Here is a 12,058-nt window from a genome sequence, read left to right on the forward strand (position 1 = left end):
TTGATAAAAGCCGCGAATTTATAAGTAGGATTTGACCATCGTATGAGCATAACCCTATTTAGAGAATCGAAATGTGAGCATTCCAGTATTCCGGGCTCCACAACAAGCGTCGCCGATTAAGCCTTTTTACAGCCTTGCTCACATAACTTGCACCCTAAACACAGACATGCCTCCAGCTCTCATTGGACAATGTACAGTTGCTCCAAGTTACAGAATTGAAATACCCAGGAATTAAAATTGATAGAAAGTTGGCATGGCGTTCGTAGGCAAAACGGCTCCAGTTGAACGCTAAATATAAAAAAAAACTGGCATGGTTATTATATTATACGTCACATTTAATTTTGGAAAATAAAATTCTCCTTTACAAAATTGTCTTAAAACCTTATAGCCTGTCACTCGAGGGATGTGCCCCAAACAAATAGATATCTTCCAAAGTCGCAGTCAAAATTCCTATAGAACATAGTATGCTTCTAGGTTATGCAAACCTCATCCATCAAGGCTTAAAATATCGCGTAAAAACAAAATAACTAATTATAGCACTAATTTCTGTTATATTAGTGCTCTATTTTATTGTAGTATTACATTTCGTTAACCCAAGAAACCATGTTATTATAACCAGGTGTACTACTTTTCACTTAAAAAATAAATATATAAGGGCAAAAGAACTTCGAGATTTGGTAACACTGTTATTCATGATTACCAGCGATTGAGTTGACGACGGGCGGTAGACTAAAAGAGCGAGTCAGAAGTTGGAATAGTGTGAGCAATTTATTACTAACGAAGTTGATAATAGGTTGATAGGTTATATTATATTTTCTCTTACAAGAATAAAAATTATCATTTTGTGCCTTTTTTGTGTTGGCGTAATATTCTTTGCGTCCCACAACAGAAAAGGATTAGAACATGGCACCTGTAGATAAATCTCCTCCAGCTAAACCTGATGGTACATTTTCGTTGATATGTTCATCAAAGGCAAATGATTTAATTCCAGTTCATAAGTATAAATCCTCGCTCACTGGATTAACCGTTGTTCTAGCAGAAGTCGAGGGTCCTGTTGTTAATGGATATTTTTGTCTAGGTAAGCTCGAATTTTAATTCATGGTAGTAGTCCTTATACTGCTCTTACAGAGAAATTTCTAAACTTATACCTATAGGTCTATCCTATGTTTGGAACATATGAATATTACAAGACAAAATGAGTTTTTATTCCCAATGGTTAGATTCTTTCATAATCTACTTTAATCCTACTTACAATTTAAATTTAGTGTGGTTTTGCAAACTTGTACATGGAAATATCCAGACATATGGCAACACACTCAGTTTGAATTGCAAATATTGACTGGCACTTTAACATTCAAAAATATATTTTGTTCCTTCTCAAACCAAAGATAAGCCTAATATGTTATTTTTAAACTTGGTCAAATCGGAGATGGTGGAAAATATATACTTTTAGAGATAGGATTTTGAAGAGTTGACCTAGAAGAAGTGACTAGAATAAATCATTTATTCGATCATTCAACTTATGGTAACTCCGATCCTATAGATAGGCGAATGATCGAGCAATTGCATACTGCAATTATGTTGTCAGGTTAGTTTGTTACCAATGAACCATATAAATTACACAATTTGTCTAGCATAAAATTATGTACTATGAAAGAAGTAGCCTGTTAGGAAAAATCAAGTGAATTAACACTTTATGTGAGCTACTAGTCTGTTCTGTTAACTCAGCCATTCTATCTCTGGCTGATTCAGTCTCTTTTTTAGGCAATATAGGCTATAATATTTTGTGTGTTTTAACAGTAAAAGTATTGTGTTGATTGGGTGGTGTAAATAAAATGTAATTGATATATTTTCTGGCATTCATTTACAAACATTAATATAAAATGGTACTAAAATCAAATACTTGTACTTACAAATTCATTTTCTAAAGCACACATCACTTCGTAACTCATCCTTTTAGGTTCCCGGTAAGAAAATCTCTTCCAGCAATAGTTGCCTCTGGATAATACCAAAGTACCGTACAATTATAATGGGTTTTCCGCTCTTGTGCCAATACTTATTGCAGATACTTATATACTTGCTAGGCTACAAGTTATTCATTTTTACTTGCAGTCAGAACAAATGAAGAACAGATGTGGATAGGAAGGGGAGGTGTACATAGAGAGAAATCGGTTGAATAAAGGAATAATGCCATTCACTTAAGTCCTCTTCACCGGCCACATGCACAGCAATGTGGCTGAGATTTCTCATCCTCTCAAAGAACTCATAGGGTCGACACACTGTCTACCGGCACATTTACAGATGAGAGTAGAGTAAGCATATTTCACACTCAGAATCCATTGGTATGAAAAGGTAGGAATATCCAATTACATAGGAATCAAAATCTGTACATAATTACGAGAGATGAAAGTTAGAGATTGTAAGCGGCATGTGACTGGACCAAAACCAGTAACATTACAAGACTGATACGAGAATCAGCCACGCTCTTAAGAGTAAAGTTTTGGAAATAATTTAAATGAGAGTTTCAAGTAACATGTGCCTGCTCCCCTACAAGGTCAAAATCCACCACTCCCTGATTCAAATTATAGAATGCAGGCTGGGGCAGCGACGTGATGCTGTCTGACCGCTCACTTGATCATTACAATCTAGAGAGGTTTATAAGTCAACACAATAAGTCTAATACTTTGGCCAATAAAATCAGCAGTCACCTGATTATACGTCATTGTTTTCGTCTATCTAGCCAATGCAGAGAGTTCCCTACAGGACAATTTTTCTAATACAAGAGCTATTCAGAAAGTAAGTTTTGGAATTAAAAAAAAGTCTTAAAAAACGGTGTTATATCATGTGAAAGAGGGACCAAAATACTACTTTTCTACATAATCACCATACAAATTCAGGCACTTATCATAGTAGTGGACAAGCTTTGAAAAGAAAGGCTTTAATTTTTAAGTCAACCTTTTGCAGTTAAAATTTGATATTTCGCTTTGTTTTAGATTAAAGCATTTATTAATTACTTCCCAATTCATATAGTATAGCTAAGCAAGATACACTATAAAAACTCATTCTGTGTTTATGTTACAACAGGACGTACACAATCACTAGATTGTTTTTAGAGAAAACAACAATGTTAAATTAATTTAAGGTTATTGAAATAATTAACTAGTCGAAAAGTATGTTAAATTAGCTCAAATTAAATTGGTAATTTAATTTTGTACAAGAATATGTCCACTTCAAACCAATGAGCTAAGTAGTAAGTTAGCTAGATATATTTAACTGGAACAATGTTCAGAGTGTAGATTTCTGCGTAATCTTGCTGGTCAGCCAGGACTGCTGGGTCTGTACAATGCCACTATTGGCTGCCCTAGCCAAACCGCTAACGCCAAAGGGTTAATCCTATTGAAAACTGCATGAAATTGTGTGTCAACTTCTGTAGAACAAGGACTTCTGTTAGGAAAAAACTATTTATTTTCTCAGGCGAAGTTGATTTCAATAGTTGTAGAGTATGACAATGTTGTACAAACCATGAAAGCGTGATGAGAATAGATCTTCTCTGCAGCACTGATTGAGTGAAACTGTTTAGTTTTTATAAGAATTGGGCTCAATCTTTTAGCCCACTTCAGTAGTATGTCCGATAGTATAGCTTTGAAAGGTTAAATAAATATTATGTTTTTCCAGCTACTGAAGCTCATGATGATGATGGATTACCCCACACTCTGGAGCACCTTGTGTTTTTGGGGAGCGAACAATACCCTTACAAAGGGGTGTTGGATCTATTGGCCAACAGATGTTTGGCATCTGGAACCAATGCTTGGACAGGTGAGTTTTGATCTGGTATATAGCTGCAACACACAAACTATCAACTTACTCCTTATATTAATAAAGTAATAAATATTGAGGATGTCTGGTCAGATCATGAGCAGCAGAGACTAGCTGTTGGTGGTAATACAGTGGAAAATATATACAGGGTGTAACAATGCTATGCATTTTTCATGTCAGAAGGCATTATATCAGAAAATAAAATTTTAAAATTATTTGTAATGTTTTCAAAATGGCAGCAATTTAGTTTTTCGTTTTATGAAATAATCTAATAAAGCCACTGTTTTAATGAAAGTTTTATAAGGCACAAAAAAGATGTTAAACATTTCATTTTGGTGTGATATTTCCAGATACAGACTATACTTGTTACAACATGATCACTGCGGACAGTGAAGGTTTCTTGTCTGGTGAACAATAAAGTGAACTAACGATTTGGTTTGTTGATATTTCCAGATACAGACCATACTTGTTACACCATGACCACTGTGGGCAGTGGAGGTTTCTTGTCTAGTGAACAATAAAGTGAACTAACGATTTGGTTTGTTGATATTTCCAGATACAGACCATACTTGTTACACCATGACCACTGTGGGCAGTGGAGGTTTCTTGTCTAGTGAACAATAAAGTGAACTAACGATTTGGTTTGTTGATATTTCCAGATACAGACCATACTTGTTACACCATGACCACTGCGGGCAGTGAAGGTTTCTTGTCTCTTATCCCCATCTATTTGGACCACATTTTATACCCTACACTTACAGTGAGTTTTACCTTTTTCTTTTTCAATATATCCTTTTAGTATTTTAATTGGAATAATCACGTAAGTAGATAAAAGTGCATAGATGAGGTATTAACTGTATATGAAATAACAAACAATAGACAATTCTCTTTATTCATAAACATCAAGTTTAGTATTTTTCTCAATACAGGAAAGAAGTTATTGTACAATAATACCTGGTTCTTATTTATTAAATTTATGAAAAATGTGATCTCCAGTTCAGGAATTCACAAGTGGTGTAGAAGGGCTGCTGAAAAAGCCAAACTGTAAGAGATTTCTTCAAATCAAATGTAGAATTGTTTGGAGTATGTAGGGTGCTATTACTACTGTTAGTATTCTTAATTCTCTATTTCCAAAACCGTATATATTGTTTCTTCAAAGTTGCGTGTGAAGGGGTGAGAGGTAGGCAGTCAGATACTAGGCAAAGTGACTCTATTGTTGTAGATTGTCTCTCCGTAAATTTTCAAACAGAGGGACCACTGCTTTAATACTAACAGCTAAAAATGGATTTATGTCAAGTTGGTCTTTATTTTTATCTGTTATAATGAGTGGTGTCATCAGCATACATCACAACTTCACAGTGTCCCTGCAGAGTTGTGGGAAGTCTTAGTATTAAAGAACTGGGCCACGCACAGACCCTTGAGGAATGCCCAGTGTGACAGGGAACACCAGATTTTACTTTGTGCAGTGTTCTATTGTTTATAGATGTAAACTCTTATCAGCTACTTTCTGTCACTTAAGTAGCTTTTGAACCATTCAATATCTCTACAATAAGTTTCCAGTGACTTTATTTTTTTTATTAAGCTATGCCCTAGGAAGTCGAAAGCTTTACTGAAATCGAGAAAGGTACTTGTGGTTATGGAACCTTCTTCAAGTTTGTCAATGACGGTTTTGACTAGCTGTATAACTGCTGTTGTAGACTTACACTTCATGAAACCATGTTGTCTTGGAGTAAGGCTCGTTAGTTTTGTTCCAAGTACCATTATCAAATTCCTAACAGTCTGTTCGAAACTACTTGTTCCAAGATCTTAGAGAAGGTGGACATCAGTGATATGGATCAACAGCTGCTTCTTACATTCTTACATATGGAGTAAACTTTAGCTGTTTTCAGGTAATTTGGGAATTTTCTATGGGAAGAGATTTATTGATTAGACTGGTGAACATTTTTGATTCAATATTAATATAATAAACTAGTTAAATATTTTCTTCATTAGATGTTTTTGGTTCAGAACGACATTTTACATAGTTTGTAGCATTTTCCCATCATCTTGCTGTAATATCTGGGACCATTTTGCAAATTATATTGCAATAAACTGTAATGTCTTGGAGTATTTAATTCCGGAAGTTGGGTCACTCTGATGTTTATTGATCAATTATTCATTTGATTTTATGCTTCTTGGTTGAAAATTGAATACATCAGCATAAGATTGACATTTTATTATTAAAATGTAATAAATGCCTTCTGTTATCAAATAGAATTTGCTCATATCTGGTTGTTCTCTAACTTGTGTGAACACATAAATAATGAAAAAACAAGTGTGGTTGGACACAATGTTCTTTGTTAACATCTTGAAGTGAGTTGTATCTAACCAAAGAGTTACTATTTGTGGATAGTTTCTACTACATCAATCTTAGAACTGCAATATAAAAAGCATTAGTTACAACTAATTGTCATCCTTTATGTGATATGAAATGGTGTGTTGAATGGATGTTGTGTTATCATAATTTGACGTTAAGTAAATGGTTTGTGCATGAAATAATAATGAATGGTGTTTTAGTAATGAAATAACAGACAAAGCACATTTCCATTTCTAACAATCTTATCAGTTAGCACAAGCAAGACGAGTATAATTAAGAGTGTATTATAAACACAATACATTTGAATATAACATGTACTTTATTTATTCATGTAATGACAAATAATATTTGTATATTATAAGTTATAGAAGTGATAATTGGTTGATTATGTATTAAAATTAATGTTGATTGAAATTACTCATTGATTCATAAAATGTTTAAAAACTTCAGTGATCGATAAACCAGATTTCCAGGTATTACATTCATGAATGTAATTGAAAATCAAATTGAATCTTAATTTATGAAATTTATAACATTTAGTGTGTTAGTTTTTATAAAAAATATTTAATAATGGTTTTGAGAATATATTATTTAAGATTTTGATTAGGTTTCTAAATAGTTTTTGTAAAACTATTAACACTTTGAGTGCTGGCCCTAAATGACATGTAACTCTGTAGAATGCTGGGCGTTTTTTGGTGGTTTTCAAAAATTTATTTAAAAAAAAGTATTTAAGGTATGAGAAAAATACTTACATCCCTTATTTCAGCTTACTTTCGTCTTTCTTTTAACGTGAGATTGTTAGTGGTTTTTTAAAAAAACTACACATAAAAAATGTTTTTTAAAAACATATATTTTTGGAAAAAAAATTATTTTTTGAGACAGTTTTTTTTATCTAACTTATTAAACTAAGCATATATACAATTATTTACAATGACCCATTTACAAATATAAACTGTCCTTTGAATAATACAAATCATGTTTTTATGTTTTGTAGTTTTTTGACAAAAAACTATGCCGTCATATTGATGCGTCGGCATCACTTTCGCTGTCAGCACTGTTTTCAGCATCTGTAACATAATGATATACTATGTAGAATATGAATATATTTTCATTTTTTCATAAGAATAAAATATTAGTTGAATAAAGTTAATTTATTATAATACAAATTATAGTTTGATTCACGAAAACAATAACATAACCAAACTTTTAGACTGATGTTTATATGATAAATAGACTTACTTATTCTTACCTGAAGTATGTGTCTAATCTTCTTCCATTAAATCAGGATCAATGTCAGAATCGTCAAAAATACTATCTACACCAATAAAACTATCTTCATCTAATACATCACTGATCGCAACGTCGTTCAAGCTGCTAGAAGCCATGATTGCGACATCGACTGCCGGCTGCAACGAACGTCACGTCAGCGGCACGTAAACAACGCGACCGAAGTTGCTTTGTCATTAAGCTCATACAATACATCTGACGCTTTCTAGCGGTGAATTGTGTTACTAAAAACCCAAATAACATTGTAGAGTAGGCAAAACCCGTTTAAATACGGACTATGTAATATAATACCAATTGCAATGACAACCACGTAAAACTACGGGATTAGCATTCTTCGGAAGTTTCGCCGTTCCGTAAAATTACGGGATTAGCACTCTAAGTGTTAAAAAATGTTTATGTATTTTGTAGTATCAGCCTATTTCAATTTTTTGTATTTTTTCACATGTTATATCTTTGTCTGGTTCCATACATAAGAGTGAAGATCAATTGACCTGTAATACCTGGAAAAGTTACATTTGATGCACGTAATATTGTATAGTACGTATGGAGATGGCAGAGTAAGAATTCCTAGGCTAATAAAGAGAGGTCTACAATGTGCGTCTATTGGAACTCGAGAAAATAAATGCACAGCTCTTTTTTTGTAGGACAAACATTTTACTTGCTAATCCAACAATCCCCACAATGAAACACCATAATTTAAATGACTGGATATTAATATAGTAGGTCTTCAACATAACATCAGGTGTAACTCTATCTTTTAGGGAACGTACCATAAAAAGTGCCTAGGCCAAATAAACAACAACACTGGTAATGTGATTATCCCATTTAAGATTAGGTTGCAGTGGTGATTCCTAGGAATTTAAGCGAGGCATCATCCTCATTTTTGTACCCAAGGTTAATCCTGAGATTCTGGACTTTAACACCATTTACACGTAACTTATTTTCGCAATATAAATTTAATATAAAAATTTAGACTCCTCATTAGCCACTTTACTCAAGCTTATAGCATTACATGTCTTAACACATAGGTCTAAATCAAATGCAAATAAAAAAATTTGCTTTACAGATTTAACAACACTCTATAGATCGTTAATATACATTACAAACAGGCCGGGCTTCAGAATCGATCCCTGGGACACACCATGTATGAACTTTCTGGTTATGGAGAACTTTCCAATAACATAGACCAACTGATGTCTGCCCTCAAAATAATTTTTGAAAACTTAATTGAAAACAAGCCATGCTGTCAAAAAAGAAATATAACATCTTTCCCACCAAAACACTATGGGCTACAGTGTCATAAGCCTTGGACATGTCAAAGGATCTAAAAATTATATTTTCTTTGTTTTCCAAACCATCATAGCTATCTGTCAATTAAGGAATACACTGCCTCTGTCGCACTATGGTTTAGTCCTAAAACCAAACTGAGGACAATACAATAATTTATTAGTTTGTTAGAAGTGCATAAGTTGAGAGTGTGCTACATGTTTCAAGACCTTTAGACACTAAAGGTATGATGGAGATCAATCTAAAATTGACACATACGTATTCATTGAAATTTTTTATGCACAGGTACAACTTTAAGTACATCGGAAAACGATCCTAGGTTAATACATAAATTGAACAAGTAAGTCAGTACTTCACTGTTGTGATAAGAAAGTATTTTAAAGATTTTTGTATTTAGGCCATATACATCAAGACTAGCACTATTTCTAAAATTTGTAATGGCTGAGTGAAACTTCTTAATTGAGAATTCTCTGATCTCAAAATCCTCAGGTGGCACACTCCCCACAAGAAGACCACAATTGGCACATTTACTTAGAGTTACAAATCTACTTCACTTCTTTACATAATCGACGTTCACTTGTAAGCATTTTTCATACCACTTCAGCAGTTTCTTTAACCCCTCTGCATAGAAGCTCACCGCTTAAGAGTTGAACCAGTTGACAATGCCGTTCTTCAGTTCCTCTTCGGTTTCAAAATGTTGTCCACCGAGCCAATGTTTCAAGTGCAAGAAGAGGAAGTAGTTCCTAAGTGCAATTTCAGGATTGTACAATGGGTGGTTAAAGAGTTCCCAAAGAAAATCTTGAATTTTTCTCCTTGGGTTTGGCAGCAATGAAGGAGGATTACTCCAGATGACAGTTTCCCGTGTCATTTATTCTGGATCACACGTGTCAGTTTGGTGAGCGTTTCGCAGTACACATCAGCTGTAATTGATGACCCACGTTCCATAAAATCTACCAAAAGAATGGTAGCCATAAATTTTCAACTTGTGTATGGAGTTTAGTTACACTTTTGCGGTTTTGGTGAAGATCAGTGTCGCCACTGCATCAATTGGTGTTTTATTCCTGGATTGATGTAAGATATCCACGTCCCATCCCTGGTAACAATGCGAGAAAACAAATCCTCTCCATCTTGTTGGTAACGGCCCTAAAACTCTTGTCCACTGGACATTCTTTGCTCTTTTGTAAATTTTAAAAATTATTTCATCGGTCAGATACTGGGCTTGCCACTCCACTCTTCGTCATGGACATTTTTTAAAACACAGCACCATTGTCTAACATTTTCTTCACTCATAACTAACTGTAGGTCCATAAACTAAAGGCATAACTCCTAATGAATTTCAGCAGCTGATTATCCTTTTGCACACAAGAATCGTATCACAGAACGCACTTCACAGCTGGGCGGGATCAAAAATTTAATGGACATTGTTTTTGGCATGCACGGATAAGTGATGATTTCTGAAACAAAACAAATGCTGCTATAGATTCTCAATGAATCATGAGATGGCGCAGCTGAATTAAAACTGTGTTCCAAAGCGCTAATATTTAATATAAGCAAAAGGCCCTTACTTTAAGAATAGGCCTCGTATTCCGATTGTAAACCTCTCACAGAGAAGCAGGCACTCCAACTTTAAAAGACTGATATGCCAGATATCTATTTTTAAGTTGAGTAATAAGATACCTTTATGTTTTTATTAAGGTATTTACAGAGAGAGAATCAATCAACAGTGACTTCTAATCTAGACACATCAAGCTGACTGTCCATTCACTCACTATAATAGACTTCACAGATTTCTTAGTTTTGAATTCGATTGGGCATTTCCCATATTTTTAACTACATAAAACAATCCACCATCCTATTCAATATTGTGATGATTGAGGTTAGGTTTTAGTCTTATATTCATAATGATATGTCCTTCGTCTTATATGGAAAAATTATCTGGGGAAACATCCAGTGTCATGTTAGCTTCTTCTGTGGCAAAAAAAGGTTGTGCGAATCATAAAAGAGATTCCTACTAGAGAAAGTTTTAAGGTCTTTTTTAAAATACTAAAAATAATAACTATTCAAAATATATTTGTTTTTAAAAGTTTACTTCCTGTAAGGAAAACATTTTTGGTCCTTGTCCATTACACATTGCATTGTGTTTGTACATATAGATAACATTTTTTAATTCAGAAGAAATTTTTAAGAATAGTGACATTTTCACCTTGGAGGGCTTCTTGTAAGCCTATCTTTAATGAACATAAAATTTTAACTGTACTAAGGCTAATAATTGTCAAAATGCTATTAACAGTGCAGTGTAATTACGACAACCATTTTAATGAAAACTATTAACACTGTTGTAAATAAATAGTCAGAGGAGTAATAATCAAGTTAATGTTTATTAATTAGCAAATATACACACATTAAGCACACCGACAATGTAACACGTTGAAGACGTACGAAAAGAATAATACATATTTAGCTATAGCAGCTGTTGTAAAAGTTGGCGCATGCGCACGTTGATTTCTTTGCTGTCGTAGTGTGTGTCTGTGTGAACCACCAATACACGCGGGTATTGTCAATTATTTATGACAAACACAACCATAATACTAGATATAAAATTAATTTTCAATATCCCAGACATCATCTGAAAGTGGTGGACAAGACACCATCCTGCATGGGGAAAACATTTTTCAATAAATTACCTTTAAGGTTTAATTAATTAATGTATTCAGGTGTATTCCGAGATAACATTAAGGAGTTATTACTTAAAAAAACATATTATAATGTAAGTGAGTTTTTAAATGATGTTTTTTAAATTTTAGGCACTGTATTACTGTTGGTTAATGTTGATTTTTATATTTTTAAGTAGGTTACAAGTTGGCATATTGCTTTCCTATGATAAGTTAATTAATACCCTGTTTTACTGTGTGTTTTATTGCTATTTTGCATGTTTTATTTATTATGTGTTTCGTTGTTTGGATTTACTCAAACAAGAGTAGTGTAGGTTATATCTGACAATGTCATCTGTTTTATAGCTGTGCCATATTATTATGAAACGTTTGTTAACACTTTGTACCCTGAGCCCGAGTATAGGTCGGGCCGCGTCGGCAGCGCCTGTTACCGGCGCCCGAGTATAGCTCGGGTCGTGTTATTTAATTGTATTATTTAGCTCAGTCATCTTATTTTTGGATTCAAACATTTTGATTATGTTCATTGGTTGTCTAAGTTCGTATTTGTTGGTTTTGAGATCCCTGGGTCACGTTTTAGTAATGAAATACGTATATTTATCGTCGTAATACAAGCGAGTCTAAACAGCTGATCATAGGTGCC

General features: G+C 33.7%; 1 protein-coding gene across 1 annotated transcript in view; it reads left to right on the forward strand.

The window, feature by feature from the left end:
- Positions 1-696: 696 nt before the first annotated feature.
- The window catches only part of LOC124365386 (uncharacterized protein C05D11.1-like), a 48,793-nt gene continuing 37,431 nt past the window's right edge, over positions 697-12,058 (forward strand). Inside the window, exons 1-3 of the mRNA XM_046821363.1 lie at positions 697-1,078; positions 3,676-3,816; positions 4,476-4,576. Coding sequence (XP_046677319.1) covers positions 904-1,078; positions 3,676-3,816; positions 4,476-4,576 — 417 coding nt within the window. The 5' untranslated portion in view covers positions 697-903. The remainder of the gene's footprint in view (positions 1,079-3,675; positions 3,817-4,475; positions 4,577-12,058) is intronic.

The sequence above is a fragment of the Homalodisca vitripennis genome, chromosome 6 (genome assembly GCF_021130785.1).
Source record: "Homalodisca vitripennis isolate AUS2020 chromosome 6, UT_GWSS_2.1, whole genome shotgun sequence".
Lineage (NCBI taxonomy): Eukaryota > Metazoa > Arthropoda > Insecta > Hemiptera > Cicadellidae > Homalodisca > Homalodisca vitripennis.